At 36.7% G+C, this 23,560-nt stretch overlaps 2 protein-coding genes across 3 annotated transcripts; one reads left to right on the top strand and one right to left on the bottom strand.

Moving 5' to 3' along the window:
* The first annotated feature begins 3,798 nt into the window (after nucleotides 1-3,798).
* On the top strand, nucleotides 3,799-10,583 carry LOC112143100 (ribonuclease ZC3H12A). 2 transcript variants are annotated; one of them, XM_024266840.2, is made up of 6 exons: nucleotides 3,799-4,338; nucleotides 5,157-5,548; nucleotides 5,940-6,079; nucleotides 7,257-7,491; nucleotides 8,895-9,001; nucleotides 9,093-10,583. In XM_024266840.2, exons 1-6 carry the CDS (start codon nucleotides 4,312-4,314, stop codon nucleotides 10,061-10,063), a joined length of 1,872 nt encoding a protein of 623 aa, XP_024122608.1. In that variant the 5' UTR covers nucleotides 3,799-4,311; the 3' UTR covers nucleotides 10,064-10,583. The 2 variants fall into 2 exon arrangements, with proteins under 2 accessions (XP_024122608.1, XP_024122609.1); XM_024266841.2 differs by having other exon boundaries at nucleotides 4,338-4,433.
* Nucleotides 10,584-13,717: 3,134 nt separating this feature from the next.
* On the bottom strand, nucleotides 13,718-19,518 carry LOC112143859 (centrosome-associated protein 350). The gene is made up of 8 exons (XM_024268079.2): nucleotides 19,362-19,518; nucleotides 19,122-19,223; nucleotides 18,913-18,997; nucleotides 18,581-18,765; nucleotides 18,404-18,500; nucleotides 18,190-18,325; nucleotides 15,870-16,109; nucleotides 13,718-14,159 (listed from the first exon to the last, which is right to left on the bottom strand). Exons 1-8 carry the CDS (start codon nucleotides 19,413-19,415, stop codon nucleotides 14,102-14,104), a joined length of 957 nt encoding a protein of 318 aa, XP_024123847.1. The 5' UTR covers nucleotides 19,416-19,518; the 3' UTR covers nucleotides 13,718-14,101.
* Nucleotides 19,519-23,560: the final 4,042 nt, after the last annotated feature.

The following is a 23,560-nucleotide window of genomic DNA, read 5'->3' on the forward strand; positions in this document are numbered from 1 at the left end:
TCTTAGTGTTTTCACTGCTTTCTGTCCCCTTTTAAATACATAAATACTAAAAAGACTAAGAACTGGTGTGGCTGGTGCAATTGAAAATATAATACAAAACTTCCATGGATGTTGCAGAACAATCCAGGTCAGATGGTAAAATGAATGTTAAGCAGCTTGATGAATTTATGATTTTTTTAATTGGAAGCAAGATAAAATTAATTTATTTTAAAAGTTAGAAATGTGTAATTTTTGTTGTTTGGAAGCAAAAGAGTTCTCATTTGTAAGAGATAAAGTGTGTTACACTGTAAAAATTAAAATATTGGATCAATTAAGAAAAGTTCTGTAATTTGTTACATTTAGTGATATTAGTTTTCATCAAATTTATATTTTGATTTAATGGTTTACTCAACTTTAGAATCTGACAAAAACTAATATTTTTAAACGTAACTAATTATTTGACTTTTATTAAATGATGAACATTTCACTTTTTATAGTTTACCACATTCATGTGACTTTAAGCTGTCATGAAACTGCCAATAAACTCTTTTGTTTTTTGGGATAATTTCGTGAAATCTGCAAATCTCAAACCACTAACAGATCCTAATGAACAGCGGGTTGAGGTTGTCCCTTCCCTGCAGTTCTCACAGATTGAACAGGAAATTTAGTTGTTCCTAATCAACAGAAATGTAATTAAACTCGGAATGAAACGCCGGGCTCTTTTTATTCTGCTTCCCTTTTGTCCAATTTTCTAAGACGCGAACTGTGGCCAGTGTTAAAATCTCACCTTCTGCGCGCTCACACACAATGCCAGGAGGTCTTCACTTGCTGCTCTGTATTGGACGAGTGGTAGGGTGTCTGAGGTAATAAATGAACAAGATGAATGTCGGGGATATGTTCATTTGAAAGCTCTTGTCACTGAGGGTTTGTCGTCCGGCTGCACAAAGGCTAGAGCCGTCCTGCCTGATTTACTTTAGATTCAAACTGAAGCTAAATTGGAAATCGTGAATCACTCTGACACCACTGGCGCAAGATGGATTACTTCAGTTAAAGGCTGCCTTTCTTTACTTTGGATCTTTTTTAAAGAAATCATACAAAATTAATTTTTGTGACAGACGCCTGACCGGGGCAGGAGCTGAAAGAAATAGCAAAAGGAGGCTGGCCGGCACACAGGCACTACAAAGCTGTTTTTTTTTTTTTTTTGTTTTGTTTTTTTTCTATCAGCACAGCTCTAAACCAAGCTCTCCCAAAAGCTCTCAGCAGCACAATAAGCCTGGCTGAATATTTGATCAACTGTCTCGGGTTTAACAAGTCTTGCCAAACTACACCTGCCTGCAGGGAGAAGATATGCCTTTGAGCAGGGCAGCGCATGAGCTCAAGATGTTAAGGAAATAAGCGTTTGATGCTCGCAGCAGCCACCTGGGCCACTTGGACTCCTCACAAGGTTCACGATTTGCATTACAGAACAATAGTTTTCTGAACGCCAATAATGCCTCCCTCTGTAATCTCGCCATAAATTACAAAACAAAGCACTCGAGCCGAGGGTGCTGCAATCTAAACGCTGCTTTTACCGATTGAAGGAATACTTATCGGCAAGTGTCACTAAGCAGATGCTTGATCTCGACACTCTTGGAGATATGAAGCCATTTTTTTTTTTTTGCAGGTTTCTAAAAATGAATGCAAGTGAATCAAATAACATTATGGTTACTGGTATGCTAGACAGTGTAGTGACCTCAGAGCTACATGTGCATGAATGTGTGTGTGTAACCACCGACTAGCCGTCGGCGGCTGCAGCTCATTGCCTCGCGGTAATATCAGGCCTCACACACACCTGAGACCGGTGGGCTGAGCCCTCGGAGGAGGCAACCACTGGGAAGTGGCCCTGATTACTTTCTCCACTCTCCGGAACTCAACCCTGTATTTGTCATTAACCAGCTCCACGCGGTGTGAGCCCAACTCAACCGTGCCATTAACCCTGTACGCAAGGGGTTGTTTACAAACACACACAACTTCACAGCTTAGCCACCAGTCTTCAGTTGAAGGCCTGCGCTGTCAGTGATCTCCCACTGATGTAACAATGGGTTTCTATGACGTAAGGGTGACATCTAGTGGCCAAAGAGGGTAACAAAAATTAAAAAAAAAGAGGACTAAAGTATTGAGAAAGATACCTCAAGATACATCATGAGGTGCATAGTAATGATAAAGATTGTGTGCCAATCAATTTTCTGTGTGATTCAAATAATTTCAATCACTTCGAGGATCAAAATCTCTGTATTTGGGGTATTTCTTGATCAAATTTCTAGTAGGCTCTACAGGGGCAAGGTAGAGATCTCTAGATGATGCAAACTTTCCTTTTTCCAACTTGTTCTATGCTAAGTATTAAAATTTTTGTATATACTTAAGATATATATGTCCTAACTTGTATGGATTTCACTCATCTGACATAAAGTTGCACTGAAAACATTTTTGTTTTTCTGTAGTTGCCAATAAAGTTGAAGAGGAGTTCATTATTTTACAATTTGCTCAGACTGTAGTATCCACACATTTTACATTCTCCCTTGACCCAATATGTACATGTACACTGCACAACAGGCCCCTTAGAAATACGTCAAAAATTCTTACCTCATTGGCAGATTTTCTTTAAATAAGTGATGTGTTTTTACAGATTTTTCTATGCTTGTATTGCATTTTATTTCTAATTTCGTGTTTGATTTTATTTTTATTTATTTTCTTTTTTCATTTTTATTTATTAAAAGGAAAAGCATGCAATACAATCTTGAGTTGTAAACTCATGATGGAAACAAAAAAAATGAAAAGGGGACAAAAAGAAGAAAAACTTAATATTGTCTGCTTCTTTTAACAAATCAATAAATCAAATTCTGCTGATTTACGATCCAATAAGAGAAGATTAGGAAAGAAATAACAAAAATGTATAATTACAAAAATCAACCAGTGCGAAATGAACACCATACCTTTGGGATTAGTAGTTTTTATTTATACTAGATAGATTTATATTATTTGATTATACTGTTTTTATATTGCTGTGGGTTTTTTCAAATTTGTAGTCAATTTATTCTATTTATTTACTCCATACACTGATACACATCGCTCCTTCAGAAGTATTCTGTGTTTTGGTTTGATAAATGTTTCATGCCCTTTTAGATTTCATTAAATTAGGAGGAAGGTATTTCATATTTACACTATATATACATTTTAAAGTTAACAAGATAGTTTATAGGGAGATGATTTCACCATCAGTCCAGGGACAAAACAGCTTTCTAGTTAACTCTGGTGCATTGGCAGCAATGCTTTTTAATGTCCCTGTCAAATAAATAAATAAAATAAATAAGAATCTGCCAATTGAGTTAGAAAAAAGTCTTATTGAGATTTTGTAATTTAAGAAAAAAGTTAAAACATGTTTTCTCAAACTACGATTATTTTTCCATTGATTACAATTATATTTCCCTGCGAGACTGACAAAAAAAATCAAATTTTCCTGAAGCAAGGGTCTTTTTACAGCCTTAAGATTCAGTTTTAGCAGTGATGAAAGACTGCTGATTGAAATATGAAAGCAATCAGATGCTGGCAAATGAATTTGGAGCATTTATTTTTAAAAGTACTGCAGTGACTCATCTACAAACCTCACTGCACACATAACTGAATTGAACCCTAAAAATCCTATTTTTTAATAAATAAAAAAAATGATAGATTTTTTTTAGTTTTTTTTAACTAGTAACTGGTTGTATAATATGAAAGATTTTTAATAAGACAGTAAAATATATGAAAATTTAGCAGAGATAGTACGTGTTAACCCTATTACTAAATTCTAGAAGGTTAAAATAGGTTATTTCTATCAAAGTGTACTTTAATATGATAATATGTGTAATGGGCCAACCACAAGGAGGTTTAAAAACGAAATAGAGCGTTTTATAACAACTGAAACTCTGAGAATGTGTTAATTACAGAAAGGCAGAATGATACTGTGGGGTTTTTCTTATGAATTCCACTTCCTGGATTGCTGCGGCTTGTTGCTGCGCGTAAGTCCTCACACAAACAAAGGCTGGGCTCTGGAAGTTCTTGTAAATGAACTACCTGGAGGGAAGCGTCAACGTACGGCGCGGAAGAATTCGCGGAAGAGCCAAACTATAGAAAAAAAAACTGAAAAGGAACTGGAGTTATCGGTCTAACATGCAAATTCTCACATGACGAGACGAGGAAGAAGAGCAGGAAACGGGGGGCGTGGCCTGCCAGACTTCACTTTGCGTTTTTAAAAAAGGAAAAAAAAATCTGGGGGGACTTATTTTAGGTGAGCTTCTAACAGAACGATGGAATATGAAGACAAAGAGCAAAACAGAGCAGGTAAGTGGTCGCTTCCGCTAAAAAGACGGCTTTAACCCCGCGTGCCAGTGAGCGCGCGGACGTCCTCTTTGTGGCTCAGCTGTTACCTGTGTCAGGTAACCTATCAGTGTTTACAAGTAGGAGATTTGTTACTTAAATCATGGAGAAAATTACGAATTCTTATTGAAAACGGCAGATTATAGTAATTTAAATCGATTTTGACTAAATTCGTGTTTACAAAAATGTCACAAAATCTGTTAATGACATGAAAGATTTCACTTTCTTTTAATCTGAAACTTGATGTATTTCTTTAATAACCTGAATATTTAGAAGTAGAAAAGAAGTTTCTGTTCTATTAAACTCAACTGGATAAAGCCACACTTCATAAAAGACCAAGATTTCCCTTAACATTTGAAATGTTTGTTTTGTTTATAAAACTATTAAAATTAGCTTAAAAGGCTATAATCTTATTTGACTTTGAAATGTTATATTGATATGTGTATTACATAAACAAAAACCGTTTAATGATTAGTGATGATTATGAAGTTTATTGGGGCAATTTCAAAATAAAAGTACATTTCCTCTTTTTGCTTTTCTTTTATTCTGTTCTGTTATGTTTAAAGATAATAAATAGCAAACTATATGCTGTTAATTTTACTTTATTAATGTTTTATTAACAAATGTTTATCTATTCTTTTTAAGGCAATCAAATCATGTGTTAACATTTAATATGAAAGGCAGTTTAATGTTCTGTTGGCGTGTTTTTTTCTCTTAAAAGGAAACATATTTTACAAGTAAGATATTTTTTAAATAGTTTTGTTGTTTTTGTATTTTTTCAGACCTCAAAAAACTATCCTTCTGAAGCAGTTTTATCACCTGTCTTGATGGACCAAACACTTCCCACTCGAAGATCACCTTCAGAACAACCAGAAGCTGACAGCGAGGAGCTCCAGCTCAAAGTGGACTTCTTCAGGAAGCTGGGTTATTCCACCGCAGCAGTGAAGACTGCTTTGAGAAAGCAGGGCCTGAACACGGACACAAACGCCGTTCTAGGGGAGCTGGTCAGGACCAGTACCGGCTCTGCGCCCTGTGTTTCTGAGGGCGGCAACAAGAGCTCCAAAGACCCTCTACCACCTCCAGCGGGGACCATGTCATCGCAGCAAGGAGACCAAAAGAGAGCCGACACAGAACTGAGGCCGATCATCATAGACGGCAGCAATGTTGCCATGAGGTAACTGTGGCAGTTATGATTTTATTTGTTTTTTTATTCTTATCAGTCTGAGAAAATTTCCTGCATCCTGCCAGCTTTCGTTCTTTTCTGTTTCCAAAGAAGTCATCTGCCTATACCATTGAAATACGCATGAAGCACAATGTCTGTGCATGCCTTGACAGAGATCCGGGACACAATATTCAAATTCACAAATCAAGCCGTACACGCCCTAAGCAGAAATAGTGTATGTTCCAAACATTCACAAAGGAAAGATTTCTTTTTTCTGAACACTGACATGTATTTATTCCAATGAACTGAAATTCAGAACACTTCCTTTTGGCTTTTTTCCATTCAACTCCTGTTTTACTTTTGTATCTTTAACCTACTTACTCTTTACTTTTTTTTTTCCCAGTCATGGAAACAAGGAAGTGTTCTCATGCCGGGGCATTCAGTTAGCGGTGAACTTCTTCCTGGACCGAGGTCACAGTGAGATTACAGTGTTTGTTCCCTCCTGGCGTAAAGAGCAGCCCAGAAGTGATACTCCCATAACAGGTGAGGTGGGGACAGAAAAGGTGTAAATCCTAAAAAAAAAAGAAAAGCATCTGACATGATTGGTTTTACAGTTCTTGTAAAGGCAGATGATGAGTTAAAAAAAACATTTTTTTTTTATTTTGTGCTAGCATCAAGCAATTCTTTTAGTAAAATTACCTTAACCTCTGGCTACAAGGAAATATGCTTGTGGTTATGACAGGTTTCAACAAGCTTATAGAGTGGGAGTTACCAGAGCACTCCTCCAAAAAGAAAAAAACAGAAAAACAATCAGAAGTGCCTTTAATCGTCAAAAATTACGAAAAAGTCACAAAAGTTCTGCAACATATACAACGTTCTTAGCCAAAAAGCTTGACAACTGCCCAAGTTGTTTCCCACACTGTTGCAGGTATTTCATAATTCCCTGATGACTCATTCTCAAAACAGCCAACATGTACATTTACGAAGAGAGAACTAGCATGTTTATGTTGGAAAAAGCCTTCTGCGAAAAGCACGAGGAAGTCAATAAAACTTGAAAACAGATTTTTTTTAATTACTTTAGAAACTATTTTCAGTATTGATGGTGCTAATGCTGGAATTTGAGCAAAGAAGAGTCTTAGATGTTTGTATTTTTTATTTTAAGTAATGTTCCTTGTTAAACTGAAAATAGATACTGAAGGAAGAAGCTGACGGTGAATGCAGAGCAATGCAGAATCCAAACAAGGAAGTTAAAGAAGAAAAAAAAACAACACAAAGCCTCTTGTGGGAAAGTCCCATCGGGAAGTTCAGATGAGGGTTTTTTACCCACTCATACTATAATATCTATGCAGAATAAAGTCCAATGCTGACGGGCATTTTTAAGCTGACTGTCCCCAAAAATACCAGACAATCGGACAGTAAAGGTGCCCTAAGCTAAATATTGTCTGACCAGGTTGCCAGTTTATTTCACAAAGTTCATTTTAAGTTGTTTGTCCTTGAACTGTGGTAAAGTGATATATTTTGCATAGAGAAAGTGATTGCATATTGAACAGGTTGTGTAGGCTATTTGATTGCTGCTGTTTGTGTTTGACTAAAGTTTTTACTTAAATATGACTTAGAATAAGGAACAAATAAAACAAAAAGTAATTTGTTTTTTTTACTTGTATTTTTTATTTGTATTTTTCCACAAATATTTGACATGTGACTATTTATTTGTTTTCAGGACAGCACATCCTGACAGAGCTTGAAAAACAAAAGATTGTGGTCTTCACGCCATCCCGGCGCGTTGGGGGCAAACGCGTGGTCTGCTATGATGACCGTTTCATTGTCAAGGAGGCGTGCGATTCTGGCGGAGTGATCGTGTCCAACGATACCTACCGTGATCTCCAAGGAGAAAGACCTGAGTGGAAGAAATGCATCGAAGAGAGGCTCCTCATGTACTCATTTGTAAATGACAAGTAAGAATATATAGCAATTCCTGCAATAATGCTTGTGTGAATGCTGTAAGTTGAATTTTGCCAGCTGAAGATGCTTAAATTTATAGCTAGAAAACGCTAAAGCTCAAAGCTGAAAACGCTGAAGTTGATAGCTGAAATTGCTGTAGCTGATAGCGAGCAAAAATATTAGTTAAATGCCAAATTAGCCTATAAACTGGTAAAATATCTAATTTAGCCAGAACAGCCTGCATAAAATTGAAATATTACCTAAATTCTAAAATAGCCACACAAAAAACTGAAAAAAGGCCTAAATTAGCTAAAATAGCTAGCATGTAGCTGAAATATTAGCTAAAATCCAAAATAGCCTAAAAAATGAAAAAAAGCCTAATTTATCCAAAACAAATAGCATAAAGATAAAACATTAGTTAAACTCAAATTTTGCCTAAATGACTGAAAAAAGCCTAAATTAGACAAAATAGCTATCATGTAGCTGAAATATTAGCTGAACTCCAAAATAGCCTAAAAACTGAAAAAAATCCCTAAATTAGCCATAACAGCTAGCATATAGCTAAAATATCAGCTAAAGTCCAAAATAGCATAAAAACTGAAAAAAAGACTAATTTAGCCAACAAGCTAGCATATAGCTGAAATATTAGCTGAACTCCCAAAGACTAAAAAACTGAAAAAACTAAATTAGCCAAAATTACTAGCGTGTAGCTGAAATGTTAGCTAAACTCTAAAATAGCCTAAAACGCTGAAAAAGGCCTAAATTAGCTAAAATAGCTAGCATGTAGCTGAAATATTAGCTAAACTCCAAAATGGTCTAAAAAAACCTTAGTAAATGCCAATATTGTCCAACGAGCTAGCATAATGCCAATACAACAGCTGAAACTCCAAAATAGCTCCAAAACCCCAGGAGATGCCATAACACCTCTGACATTAGCAGTTAACATATTACAGGAATTACAAATTAGTTCAAGTTCAAGAGCCCAAAGTCCATTGAATAGTTTAAAAGTTAAACGGTTTCTTTAGCTGAAAGTCTACTTGACTTCTATCATTTTGTAGAGCTGAAAGTTTTTAGCTGAAAAGGGGCTTTTGAAGATTCCATAAACAATTTTCAATGGAGTTAATAAAGTGGTAGTTGGTTGAATAGTTTAAGAAGTTGAAGAGTTATGAAATGTAAAGTTTCAAGCAGCTATCTCCTAAAAGAGCTAAATATTTTGATAGTTGAATGAGCTGAATAGGTTAAGGAGCTGAAGAGCTACGGACAAGAAAATGTATGAAAGAAAGATGAATCACTATAGTGTAAATGCTCCACAATGTTTTTATTTATTTATTTTCCCAAAATCAATATTATACAACCTTGTACTTTAAGAGAAGCAATAAAAGTGGGAAAAATGCTAATTTGCTTGAATTTTCTGCAGATTTATGCCACCAGATGATCCTCTGGGTCGACATGGGCCCAGCCTCAGCAACTTCCTTAGAGTAAAGCCACTCCCAGTGGAGCAGAAACGACAACTATGTCCATATGGTGAGAAGTTGTTACAGAAAAAGCAATGCTGCTTTCTATAGTTGTCACAAAGTTGTGGTTTTGACTGTGTTTCTATCTTGATCCCCCTCAGACAAAAAGTGCACGTATGGCCTCAAATGTAAGTTCTACCATCCCGAGAGGGCGAACCAGTCCTATCTGTCGCTGGCTGACGAACTGAGAGAGAGAGCCCAGATTTCTGCTGTGACAGAGGATAGATCTGCGAGATTATCCCCGAGACAGCCTCAGAATGACTCTCCCCACCCTCAGGACAAACACCTCCCCAGAGAGCGGCAGAGTGCCTCACTTCCAGGTCTGGTTAGTGAAAACAAACTGCTTTATTGGGAGAATCCAAAAAAGCATCCAAACCATATTGGGTCTTCCCCCGCTGGGGGCCAGTACCAGAAAGAGTGGCCTTCGTTACACTTGGCTCAGAACTCCTACTACGGTACCATGCCTCACGAGTGTTTGGATTCTGGTTTCGACTCTTTTGACAGTTACAGCTCAGATGTTTCACATTCTCACAGCGGCAATCACCAAATGAGACCCCACTGTCAAAACGCCTTTTCAGGACCGGCTTTTTTAGAACACACTAAGACCAGCCAGTCCTGCAGGTGCTGTTCTCACACCCAGCAACAAAACAGAAACATGGACTACAAGGGTCAACCCTTTAATAAGACCTACTCTCCAAATATGTTCCCAAGCAACATGCCTCAACAGCACAGCCTCCCCAGCCACTTAAACTACAATGGGACGCCCCACCTGCCGCATAGCTACTGGTCAGATCCCTTCCAGGGCATGCCCGTCATCAGAGCGGTGAGCAGCCTCCCTTCAGAGGTCCATTCCTCACATTCCCATAGTTCCTCCCATCAGTACCAACCCTGGGGACAACAACCACCTTCCACCTCGTTTGACCCAGAGAGGTCCGAACTTTGCAAAAAACTGCAAGCCATCTTCAACCCGAAGCAAGTGGATGAGGTCATGACGATGTTCCCGAATCTGACTGATCCAGAAAAACTGGCTGCAAAGATACTTAACCTTAAAGCTCAAAGGCAGATTTTCTAAACTCTTTTGTTACATCATTGTACAGAAGTTCGTTGCAGCAAAGAGTAGATCTTATGGATCTCATGAAATGAACTCCAAGCTTGTATCTTATTCTTCGTGTGCCGTAATGGACATTTATTTATGGGCAATTTAGCCAAAGTTTGAGTTTTCTGTATGACCACGAAGTCAAAAGTGACCTTGTCATCCAAGTTTTGGATAAAAGTGCCTCTCGACCAAAGTTGGTCAAGATAAAATGTCTACATTGTTGATGCATATTGCATTGCATGAGATTTTTTTTATGTTTTCTCATTGTTTTTTATTGCTTCATGATATTACTCCAGAACAGCCTTTCTATTCAATATGACCTCCTTGGCATGGAGCTGCAGTGTATTCAGATATGTTGGAATTGCACAATGGTTTTGTCACAAGCTGGAATTTTTTAGTCTGTGTGTCACCTTTCGCTTCCTTAAAAAGTTTCTTACATATTCTGAAAAGCTGCTGTATTGAAAGTGTGTGATTAAAATAACAATTCTCATCAAGATTACTCGTCTTGTATCATTATGTGATTCATGAAGCTGTTTTTTTTGTTTGTCAAAAGAGGATTTCAAGGATTTAATTTTTTTATTTCCTTTCTTTGGTGTTTTTCTCTAAAAAAGAATAAAACTTAATGCAAACTTCCTGAATTAATTTCACGGGTTTTAATTTCTTCTATTTTTATTTTATTTTTGTTTTTTTACTTGACCTGATTCAACTTCCTGAATTTTCCCATCATGCTGCCCTGTGGCGATAAATGTTATGTAGTTCCTGTCAAACCACTGAAATTACCCTCAGTGACTGCCGAGCTACATAGTTGTTAATATCAATTTCTTTTCCTTGTGAGATCTTCTTTCTAAATTTGCCTTCAGAGAAAACTTTAAAGAATATGTTTACAGACCCATTCCAAGGAAAATCGTGTTTTTAACATGCTCTTGTGGAATTTTGCTTGAGATGGAGGATATATACAGGGTTAAGTTAAAAACTGCATTTCAAAGTATCTATTTAAAATCATGATGGATTGGAAACACAGTGGTTTGAGAAAGCCCAGGTTTGTGATGCATCAGCCGCCAAAATCTTTCTTCTTTACTATCATTCTGAAACCTTACCACCTTGATTTTCCTTATCTGAGCTGACATGTGGCTCAAAACTACAGCTGGAAAGCTCTGATATATATATATATATATATTCATGGTACGCTAATTTTAGCTTGGTCTTGTGATTTGCTATAAGCTAGCTGAAGAGAGTGTAAACAAAAGGTTGATGGGAAATTAGCAGAGGCTAACTTCCACTCCAACTGTCCCTTTCACAGCTCAGGCAAATTTCGAACGCTCTGCAATTAGTTTAATAGTCAAATAATCACCGATTTTTTTTTTCTATGAGTTGACTAATTAGATCATACGAAAATTGGATGTAACCATCTTAACCATCATTAGCTTTAAACTTGAAGTGTTTAAGCTGTATGCTAACCAAAAATAAAAACAGTTTATTAAGCCTTTAATGAACCGCGGAGCTTCCTAACTGCATTTGTTCTGGCATTAGAACAAGACTTAATTCAGGTGAGGTCGGCATTTGAAACAAAGGAACTATTTTTCACAAAAGATAACATTTTGGTCTCGCTGGCTCAAATGTGGTACTGTACCATGCTTTTGTTCGTAGCCAGGAAAGTTAGCATGTCTACATGTCTTGCAGAAAGACTTGATCTCTTTTGAGAGCAGATGAGCAGATACATTTCACTTACCAGAAAAAATTTAGCTAATAAGTGTGCTCTCTGTTTGCGCTAATGTTAGCTTAGCTTACCTAGACGATTATCCCTTTTTGGTGTTATGCTGAGTCACAACGTGCTTCCTCTTCAGGTGTTCAGGTTTCGCCATAGAACAAGTTCTACCTTGCAGATATTGAATTGGACACTTGCTCCTATCTGAACGTTTTTGGCACGAAAAAACTCAATCACACTTTCAGTAGTTTCAGTAATCTTGGTATCAAAACGTTCAGATGGTTCAGGACATTACTTTTAGTATTCATAAAGTTTATAGTTTTTGAAATATTGAGCAAAATATGCCCCATAGAAAATGAATTAGAGTCTTCAAATGTCAAAATTTCAAGTAGATTAGCATCAAGGCTTTAAATAAATTCATGTTATGGTTTAATCTTTTATAGTAATTAGCAGAAAATGTATCTAATTATTTTAGCAACATGCTAACGTTTTTGGCTAATTTGTTATCTCCTAGTTTGGGGGGCTAATTTAGAGTTTAGCTTCTATTTTAGCAACAGGCTAACATACTGAGGAATTTGAGGCTATTTTGGAGCTTAGCTAATATTTAAGCAACAAGTTCGCTTTTTTTGTTAGCTAATTTGGCATCTACTAAGGTTTTTTGGGCTCATTTGGAGTTTAGCTTATATAGAAGCATGCTAAATATTTTTGCAAAATTGGCATGTATTATTGATTTTTAAATAATTTTACTACAAATTTTTGAGAAATTTAGGTCAACTTCAGTGCTCTTTCATAGTTGTTTAACATTTCCAGTTTTTTAGCAAATGTAACATTTCACAAATAGCTTTTGCATTTTCAGCAAATCTCTTCAGCAAATAAAGTAAATTGAGTCACCATTTTCAGCAAAAAGCTTCTGCATCTTCAACGACTACTTTCAGCAAAAAGCCCTCTCACTAGAATTATTGCAGGTAATGCAACTTTTCTAGTTTTATTTTAGTTTTTCTTTTGTTTCACACTTTAAAGCTCCATTGGCGTGCCGTTATGGTACGAGAGTCTTCCTATAACTTTCTGTGACACGTGTGTCAAAGACAATGGCAGACGCGGCATTAAAAAGCGCACACCATAAACAACTAATCGACTATTAAATAAGCTGTCAACTATTTTAATAGTCGACATAGTTGTGATTAATCAAGTAATTGTGGCAGGACTACTCTGCACAAAATATGTCTTAAAAAATGACACAGGCTCTTTGATTTTGGCTAAAAATTGCATAAATATAATTAATGTGAACAATTTTACAATAGATAAAAATATACTTGGAGAGGAACTTTAAATCAAAAAAATAATGAAAAACCATTTCAAAACTTTTAAATATCTCTGTATACAGGAAGCAAGGAGTAAAAAAATGAATTTAAAAACCTAACCTAACAGAAAGGTGTTCCTTTGCTTTAAGAATAAGAGAATCTCCTGAGGAAATAACAAACTTGATGCTGTTCTGAGATCTTTTATTCATTGAGTGTGTCAAAGCTGCCAAAAAGAACATAACGTTCCTGTCAAACTGAAACTTGACATAATCCTTCCTTTTAATAGAGCACATAGACTCATCGCTGTGGTTTACAGTTGTACTTCACTAAAGAAACTTTTATCTAAAACGAGTCAATGGAGTCTTAACCGTCTTTCTTATTTTATATACAAATACATGTACACTAACATGTATGGATAATTGGATTAGTGACAAACATACACTAAAACAAAAGTTAGTCATAAGTCAAACCCCTTGTATCTATTCCTGCTGATTCTGAGTCAACTCAGAAATGTTTGATGTAGATTTTTTTTCTATAACATTTCTATCTACCTCAACAAAGAAACCAGATTAGTTTCTGTGAAAGAAATTTTTATTCAACTGAAAATTCTGCAATGTTGTGACTTGATTTACATGGTAACCTCACATATACTGACTGCCTTAAATGCAAATCTCTTTTGAAAAATATTTGAAGAACAAAAGCCAGTGTTTGACAACTTAACATGAGTCATTGCACCTACAGGCTTCCCGTCAAAAGAATTATTTTTTGTATTTGTGAATTTCCCCCCAAATGCATAAACATCATTATAACCAGTTCCAGCATCATGGAATTACCTAAAGCTGCATTTCTAGAAATTGGATTATTGTTATCAACAATGAATAATGTCATCTTTTTGAGCTATCACACCTATTATACATGTTGTATATTAAACTTTTATACAAAAATGTACTTAAATATACTAAATTGATCACAGTAGGTAGTACTCTGATACATTCCATGAGTTCTCTCTTATTCCCAGGCCATCAGTAGTTTGTGGAATGGCACGAAGGCACCATATCCAGGTTTGCTGCAAAAAACATAAAGCAAGAAAAAATTAAACCTTTAATAAAAAATATAATTAGAAATTATGTATGTTGAGATGCTCAACTTTAAAGCCAATAAGTGATGAGAGTAAATCTTTGGGTGAAATTGAATGAATTCAGTGACTTGTGTCAACGGAGTGTAACATGAGCCCGCGGAACAGGTTAGAAAATTTGCATATACGGTCCATCTGGAGCGCTGAATGTGAGAGGTGTGGAAAGATAATTTTTTGAGAGCAGATCAATTTTTATGGAGGGTAAAAAAAAAATAAGTGCCCACGATAAATTTAATCTTTATTATGCTGTGGCGCAATGCAAATCTGCAGTGATTTAAGGAAGAACAAGTGCAGACCTGCAAGACATAGCTGAATGGTTGCAGTACACTATAATCTCTTCTACTTCACTTCATACCTTTTCCACACTCGAATGACTTTTTGCCAAATGCAAGTCTTTGTTATTGAGCTGAGTAATTTACCAAATAGTTAGTCAATGTGTTGCAGATGACAAATGTGGGAGACAAAATCCAGGAAGACATTCAAAGGGCTCACAGCAGGAAATAGGTGCAGATCTGCAATGATTAAACAGTAGATGCCTAATCCCTTAGCAAAAACTAGCACACTAGAAGTTTTTTTTTTTACAAATATTTTTGTACAAATATAAGGATAGCAGGTTACTATAGACCAAGGGGGGGCAAACTTTTTGACTCGTGGGCCACAAAAGGTACTAAAGTTTGACACTAAGTAGCAAATGTGAAGAGTTTTTGGTAATCCCACCTCATAAGAGAACAAAATAACACAGAATCTTGACAAAAACATTCCTTAATTGTGACTGAAAATTAAATTATGTAACTTAAAATTGAGCATTTTGGGGTTTTTATCTTAAAACTGTGGGGGTTTTTTTGTTCTAATTTTAGGGCTAATTGCACTGATTGGTTAATGCTAATGCTGCGTTCATGTGGTGTTGGAAAGATCGGACAAATGACCTTCTGACTAGGAAAACACACGTGAACGGGACAAAATCAACAAATCTTCCAAGGGGGTTGGAGTAATGGTCCTTCTGAATGCACATTACTTACTTAGTTCAGGAGAGATGTGGTTAAACTCCATTTTACGTTTTTATAGGTTCTCATGGCAATTTCAAACATCATAAATAGCTATTTATCCAAATATTAGCATGGCTATAACCCCAATTCAAATGTGTCACAGATAAGCTCTTTAAAAAAAATGTCTCATTGGAAATTATTCTATTTTTTAGATCACAAAACAATACAAAAAGCAACAAGAAACAGTGATATTTTGTTTGTGTACCTTAATATATGCATGTATGGGCAGCTGGGAAACGTGGGTGATAAAAGTACATGAGGAAAGCATTTGTTGAAAATATTGTCAAATGTTGGAGCTTTTTAGCATTTATTACAGATACAAAAGACTGTGTATGTGTTATATAGTTTTAAATTCTTTAGTTTGAGTGATCAAACAACTGTTAGATTGATAGATATATATTCTTTACTTCAAAGTTGCCAGTTGATCAACAACAGAATTACTGTTAATAGAGTGGTCACATGACTGCAGGAGCTCTATAATAGAGAGACTTGTTTTGCATTCAGCAGAAAATGTGATTTTCTACTCTGAAAGGTTGAGACGCAGAAACAACATTAGTTGCATTTGAATGCATTTCTGGGAAATGAGATCATTTACCATTCAAAGTAGCTCTGACCCTTGTAACGTCCATCACAGTGCGCTGCATCAGGAGCGTGCAGCTCCACCCCAAGGTGGAGATCTGCCTCCCCCTGCAGGTGGCCCAGGAAACGAACTGTCCCCGTGCTGATCCTTCCAGATGGCAGCATGATCCTGACCCGGTGGCCGAGCTGCAGGTCCATGGGTGAGTGGGGAACAAAAACTCGATGAGGGCCTCGAGATTTTCTCCATGACTGCACACTTGAAGAAGAAAGGTTTCTGTCAGCGATAATACAAGAACAATTGTGATTTCTGTTGATTTATGCAGAACATTTTTATCAAGGTGCAAAAAGACTGTATGGAAAAAGAAGTCATCCATGAGAGATCATCTAAAGTTAAAATAATAGTATGAAAGCCATGAAATATTGTTAAGTCCTAGTTAGGGAGCTTACTGATGCCAGTATATATTAAACCAGTGGTACCGGTCCGCAGGTCACTTAGTATCATGCTACAGACAGAGAAAAAAAATACCTGTGCTAAATTAGATTATTTCCATGTAGATTCTTTTCTGATCCTAAAGGAAGTTTTATTTTGGAAAACTTTCAGATACTGTTCACAACATTTTTCTTGGTCGCATGACTTAAAGCAGCTACCTGCATGGCTAACTGGGTTGCTAGCTAAAATAAAACAAAAACCAAACAACAAAACTTATTTTTAACATTCTTGGCGGAAGAAAAGAAACCAAAAAAGAACTTTCAACTTCAAAGAACAATAAAGCTGCTGTTTACAGACAAACCTGGGAGTCTTTCTCTACATATGGAATTATTGAGACAGTTTTTCTCCTGTAACAGGACCCGCTCCGGCTAATATGCAGAGACAGACTCTCGACTGTTTCACACACAGATAATAAAGTTGGAGACACAATGTATTCCCGTTTATATTATACTTAGAAAATACCAGTTTTATGAAGGGGACATTGTCATGAATCAACCTGTTTTCCCCTCTGACCACCAGAGGGAGCCATCGCCTGAGTTCTAATCTCTCCTGAGCCTCATCTTCACTCCATTTCCCACAAGCCTCTGCCCGCTGTTCCCAGACCTCACCAGCTGTCCCTCATTCAAGCAATCACCACCAAACATTTATAAGGAGGCTTCAGGCTGTGCTCAGGTGCGAAGTCTTGTTCTGGTTAATTCCTCCAATTCTGAGCGTTACCTCCTTTTCTCCTGTTCCTGTTTAAGCCTGCTTAGACCCCAGCCTGTCTTTGACCACCGATCTGCCTCAGCCTATGACAAACTCCTCGCCGTGCCTGACCCTCGCCTGTTCTTCACCACTAGCCTGCCTCAGCCTCTGACAAACCCGTCGCCGTTCCTGACCTCTGCCAAGTTCACCACGTCAAGCCCAAGCTCCTTAAATAAAAAACTGCATATGGATCCATCTGACTCTGACTCGTTGTTACAGACATCATTTTATTTTGCTTTATTTATCCATCACATGTTAAAAGTCAGACGTAACTGAAGCTAGCATGCGGTTGTTAGCCTCCACTTTGACGCTAAAGAGAAAATCTTCATTACAAAGTTCAAAGCAGCTGAAAACATTTTTACAGAGAATGAAGATTCAATCAAATAAAGTCTGGAAACTTGTAAAAGAGACGTGTGAGAATTTTCCAACAGCTAGAATGAATTAGGTAGGGATCTGTTCAGAAATTTTAGCACAGAAAATGTTTCTTCGTGCTGAAAAAATACCCAATGAAAAACGATTTATGTAAAGACCAAATATGAAAGATAATCAGATCTTGGATTGAGTGTTAAAATGACATTATATGGAGGAAAAAAAATCATGTAACGTTTTTTAAAATTAGAAATGACTTCTACAAATCAGGACCTTTGTTTCATTGAAACTTCATCATCTTATAAAAAAATCTACTTATATTATTAGACTTTTTCCACACAAACCTCTTGTAGTAGCATTTTATTTTGAAATAGAAACTTGGTAGCTTAAAAATGCTAACTTCTGCCCCGTGAAAATATTGTCTAATTTAAAGCAGCCCATGACCTGAAAAACGTTGTGAAGCCACTTCAGCTCCACAGTTACCTTAAATTAGCATCAACTTGAAAGCGGTTAAAGGAAATACTCAGTTCACCAAGAAGTCTGGAAGAAAGACTTCAACGTGCAAGAAAACTAACTCACTAGTATATTTAAAATATTTGTAGTTTACAAAGTCTTAAAAATATTATTTAAATGAACACATTACAAATTTTCCCATGGACAATTTAGTCAATTTTTCCATATTGTCTAACAGCTTTATACATTTTGGAGGTTCTTATAAAGACTCTTTGACTACCTGGAGGCTGAGGATGAGGAGGAAGTAGATCTAGAGCTTAGTGCTGATGATGATGTCATCTGGCAGCCTGACAAACTGCAGGCATAGCTGTCACTTCTCGATGACTTTGCTGACGTTCTGCGTTGGTGTAAACCGCCTGTCAGTTGCAGACGAGAACATTTCGTTGAAACAACCAAAATTCCTCTGTTGGCTTTTGCGTACTGCTGTCATTTACTTGAGCATTCATCAAACGTATCTCCATTGTCCACTCCCGACTCTCCAGTGTCCTCACAAGCCCCCACTTTCACCGACACCCCAGCATCAGAGACCAGCTGAGAGGGACGCTGACGATAATCATCAATGTAAAAAGACACGGTCTCATTACCGCCCACGCTCAATGTCACAAACACACCTGATTACGTAGCTCTTCCTGTTGTCTTTGCAGATCATTAAATCTTCTTTCCCATGATGCTCTCTCGCAGGCAATCCTGGTCTTGAGTGACAGAATGTCTCTCTCGGTCTTGTTCAGTCTTTTGTGAAGTGCATTTGTGCGATCAGGACTCCCAGGAATGGCTGCTGTCATTTTATTTTCAGAAACTAAGAAGAAAAAGCAAACTTGGTTATGAATCCAAAAGATGTTTTCTTTTAAACCAAGATAGCTTTTACAGCTAAATTTGAGTCAAACAAAAAATATGGTGCAAGTTATTATTCATCCGACGTATTTTTTATCGTGCAGCTCCTTACCCACGTGCCGTTTAACCTGCCTGCTTTTGTCCTCTGCGATGGGTTTTTCTCTTGGCAAGAATCTGACCGCATTGTACGGACAAATCTGCAATACAATGCTTCTCTTAATAACAATGCCTGTGACACCCTACCCCCTTTCATTGGTCAGAACTGATATTAAAAGAGGGTGCAGCGGAGAGAACATCTCGTGTTTGAGAGCAGGAACTCACCCAGAGAAACCTGCAGGTGCAGAGTATTCCTCTGTATGTCCACACACATGCAGTCCATAGGATGCCTGTTGTCATACTGGAGCATGCTCCACTTACATCGGGCTGTTTGGATCAAACGGTGAACAAAACCAAAGGAACTTGAGTACTGAAAAAGCTGGGATTTCTTTTAGGGTATGTTATACTGTCAACCTCATCCACAATATTGCATTTAATTTGAAAATGCACAGAGAAGGCACTGACCTTTTCCAGTGGGTCATCTGTAAGGTAGGGGAAAACACTTCCATGTGTGGTCATGAGTGAGTGATATCTCCCATTACTGTTCAATGGAGCTGTATCCTATAGTTTCCGGTGTGTGTTAATGTGGCTCCCTGAGCTGTTGCCATGCACCAGCTCTGCGTGAACGGCGCTGCAAACGGCTGCTGGGCAGGTAAATCTTGTCTAATCTTCTTAGTCATGCAGTAACACAGTCTAGTTGCAGCCAGGCTGCTTATTTTGGTCTGCTGAACCTGTACAGTATATGAACAATCCTGATCTAAATAACACTCTTAAGTTCAGCAACACCTGAGGATTTTACATTTATGATGTGAAATCCATTATAAGAGTATTTATCGGCACAAACTTCCCTACAAAAGTTAAGAGACACAATACAAAATGACAAAATAGTCATAATAAATGTGTACTGATGGAACTGTTTCTGTAAGTGTCAAAGAAGTGAGGGTTTCCAAGTAATAGGTTACAGCTTGCAGAAAATGTTGCTCCTTTTAGTCCAGGGGTCTCAAACATTTGCGGCCCCCAAGTCAATATTTTGCGGCCGCCGCCTTAATATGAAAGTTCAATGTTGGTGCGGCAGCGAGTTTTGTATGAGTGGCGTTTTTACAGTGCTGTGTGTGGAGCTGACGAACCAACCAATCACGGTGGGGTGTATAGCTCTTGGGGGCGTGACATTGACCGGCTTGAAGCATGGAAACTTTTAGGGCAGGAAACCTGACAACCCCCTCCCCAGAACACATGAATGAGTTCCTTACTTTTTTTCAGATAGTGACTATTTTGCACCTAATTTTCACTCAACACGTGCAGTCCAAACTGTATGGGGTTCCATTTGTGCCAAAAACATGTTTTTGCGTCCACTGCTGATTTTTTGGCACTAATGGAATTCCATACAGCCCAGACTCTGTCTTCAGTAGTAGTAGGAAATTGAGTTTGAGACCTCTGTTTTAGTCATTTAAACCTACTTTCTCTTCCTCATGTTTATATAACCTTTAATAACCCATATATAAACATGATTGGTCGGTCTCTGGGTGAAAGATTGCAGGATTGGTTCCTGTTTTGCACGCCCATGTGCTGAAGTGTAAAACATTGAACCTCATGTTGCTCCTGGTGGTCATAGGGTGGTGCTGTGATGCTAAAATACTTTGGGGCTTCAGGGAAGGTGATGAACGCCGATGGCTCTCTGTGCATTTCAGGACTGACTTTAAGATTCTTTTAATAGTTTATAAAGGTTTTAATGGTCTTGGTCCTTCTTATTTAAGTGATCTAATTTTAAAGTATTAGCCCTTGTGGACCTTGAGGTCCTCCAGTACTGGCTTTTTTAGATGTCCCTAAAGTGAGGTCCAAAACTTACATTCAGTCGTAATGGTCCTTGCCTGTAGAACAGCCTGTCCGAGAACTTCAGGACCACCAAGAACATAGAAATTTCTAAGCATTCACCCCCACTGTTCCATCTAAATAATAACGTGCAACCTGGACTTCTACATCATTGCATCTCACTATTAAATTATCTTTATTAAATTCCTATTAAAAGAGGATTTTTTTTATTTGGGGGAAATATTCAAGTAGAACTTGTATCCCAAAATATTGATTTTAGGAATCTGACAACAGTTTGCTATGGCTTTGATTGGTTTTAATTGTGTCTTGGTAGTGTTCCTATTGATTTAGGAACAAATCAGTGATTAAATCAGTCAGCACTTCATTTATAGCATGTTTTTCAAAACTCATACTTTATTTTCTAAGGCTAGACCAGATTAAGGAAAATGTTTTTTAATTTTTCTGTAAAAGAAATACAGTGTTGGTTAACTGGATCTTAAAGTTATTTGGATATCTCTGGAGAACTTCCTCTGGTGTGTCTAATTTATCTGTAAAAGTTCCTATAAATAAATCCTTTTTACATGCAAGGTTATGTAGTGGGGAGTAGTGGTTAGCGTCCTCAACTCACAGCAAGAAGTGTGGAGTTAGCATGTTGTCCCCGTGCAACTTCCTCCTCCAAAAACCTGCTACATAGATTAGTTGGTATCTCTTACTTGTCCCTGTGAGTGTGTGTGGCCCTGCAACAGACTTGTACAGGGATGCAACAATTTCCCCACAATTCAATTCAAACCTTGATTTTTGGGTCACCTTTTCTTTTTTTTCTTTCTTTTTTTTGAGTTTGATCTATAATTTAGGCAAATCTCTAGGCAAATGTTCTTACTGTGATTTGGTTGGAAATAAGAAAAGTAAAATTTTCCTAAATATTTGAGTTGTGAAGGCCTTTTAAATATGGCAGACAAAAGGCAAAAAGTCATCACGCAAAAAAAGTTTCTTTTGAAAACTCCATTCATGCTAAAAAACAATATGACTTGCGTACATGAGCTATTATGTAAAACCATGTGTTTATTTATCATGGTTCCTGTTTAAAGAATGACGATTAATAATTATGATTGTTTAGTCTGGGCCGGACCTTTGTGGAGTTGATCTTTTCCAAATAAAAAAGCTATATTATTTTTCTCTGTCTTTGATTAGCCCATTGATTTGTACAATGCAGGTGTCTTGGGTTTCAAAGTAAAGCTTGGCATTGAAGTGAAATGTGAGCCATCTGGCTGTGTCTGCTCACTTAATTGTTGTGTGTGAATAGATGTATAATTTCAAGCCTTTTAGGCCTTCATTTGGAGACATGGAAAAGCACTCATCTCACATTGTGGGTCATGTCCTCCAGCACATTCAAACAAATGGACACGCTGAAGATGTGTGTCCAAAACAACATAATGAGAGAGCAGTAATGCTTGATACTCTGATTTCTGTAAATGACAGTTACTATTTTTGTATTTTAGATAATCAAAACGCTATCAGACTGTCAGAATGAGATATTTTAACATGCAAATTATATGACGCCATATATGTGGTACCACTTATATATCAGGTGGTGGTAAGTAGGTCTCTCCACACCGTAATATATGCTTAAATAATTCTCACATGTGTAATAAAAAGCATTATCTTTGCGTATGAATATATCAGTATGTTGGGACAAAATTCATTTTTTGCACACTAAAAACAACCAAAGTTGTTTTTAACTTAATAATTGGTTAAAAATAGACTATTTTTTTACTGGATTATTTCAACTCAAGAAAAAAAAAACATAAATTAATTTGTAAGAAAACAAGTGTTATCCAAAAAATACTATTGCTCCAAAAAGGAGTACATCCCACCATGAACAACCCAAGAATTGTGTTGATAAAATAATAAAAGTGAACATTTAAATAAAAAAGGTTTACCTGTTATGTTTTAGGAACTTTTTTTCCAATTTAATCTTGCACAGGCACATCAATTAAATTATATGTTTTTTTTTCTCTCTTTTGATATAAAGTTCAACTGATTATTCTCATGTAAATTTGTTTTAATTTTGTTGATTTGTTGTCTTTTTCAGGATTTTTTTAAGCTGTGGCACATTTTTTTCATGATTAAAGCAACGTACCAAAGTAACATAAAATGTTGCTAAAGTCTAACAAGGTATGTATAATAGAATTGTAAATAGTTTCTAAAATATTTTTTAATAATATTTTTGGACAGCTGATGTTCTGGCAGGAAAGGAGGATGAACTCAAAGGTTTTTCTCAGTTGTTCAGTCGTTGTCTGTTTTTATTAAGGCTCATCTCAACTCACATATATATATTATGGAAAAAGTAAAAGGAAATAGTTTTATTGACGAGAATGGGGAATTAATTAACAGAAGTCAACTAAAAGAAGACAGAAACAGAGGTAAATTATATTATCTTAGTGAAGATTTGACGTGAAGGCAAATGCAAAATCTAGTGAGATAGAAACAACACTACAATTACATTTAGATTTTGGAGTTTTGATTTAATCTAACTTCAAATGTGTCCATTGCAGCTTCCTGCAGAGATGCAATGAATCCCCAAGTAGGATGCAGAGATAAACAAGTTTGTTGATGAAACCTAAGCGAGCACATTTCTAAATACATTAAAACTAAGAGTAAACTGATACATTTGAAGTAATCAGATTACATTTTAGTCAATTGAATCACAATTACATTGTTACACAAATTATATATTCTGATGCTAAAAAAATGAACTTAATTGATGCTTGAATTAATAAAATAATTAATCAATTGTGTTTTCCTTTCTATCTGCTTTTCCAGAAAATTTTTTAACAACTACTACACCGATTAAA

This window comes from Oryzias melastigma, linkage group LG16 (assembly GCF_002922805.2).
Source record: "Oryzias melastigma strain HK-1 linkage group LG16, ASM292280v2, whole genome shotgun sequence".
Taxonomy (NCBI): Eukaryota; Metazoa; Chordata; class Actinopteri; order Beloniformes; family Adrianichthyidae; genus Oryzias; species Oryzias melastigma.

What these genes read in the sequence shown, in the direction of transcription:
- LOC112143100 (XM_024266840.2), top strand. Translation starts at nt 4,312, where the DNA reads ATGAAGACAAAGAGCAAAACAGAGCAG. An exon ending in CAAAGAGCAAAACAGAGCAG is followed by an intron (nt 4,339 to 5,156) that starts GTAAGTGGTCGC and finishes GTATTTTTTCAG; the next exon opens with ACCTCAAAAAACTATCCTTC. An exon ending in ACGACAACTATGTCCATATG is followed by an intron (nt 9,002 to 9,092) that starts GTGAGAAGTTGT and finishes GATCCCCCTCAG; the next exon opens with ACAAAAAGTGCACGTATGGC.
- LOC112143859 (XM_024268079.2), bottom strand. Translation starts at nt 19,415, where the DNA reads ATGACCACACATGGAAGTGTTTTCCCCTACCTTACAGATGACCCACTG. An exon ending in GCAGGTTAAACGGCACGTGG is followed by an intron (nt 18,766 to 18,912) that starts GTAAGGAGCTGC and finishes TTTTCTTCTTAG; the next exon opens with TTTCTGAAAATAAAATGACA. An exon ending in AGGAAGAGCTACGTAATCAG is followed by an intron (nt 18,501 to 18,580) that starts GTGTGTTTGTGA and finishes CGTCCCTCTCAG; the next exon opens with CTGGTCTCTGATGCTGGGGT.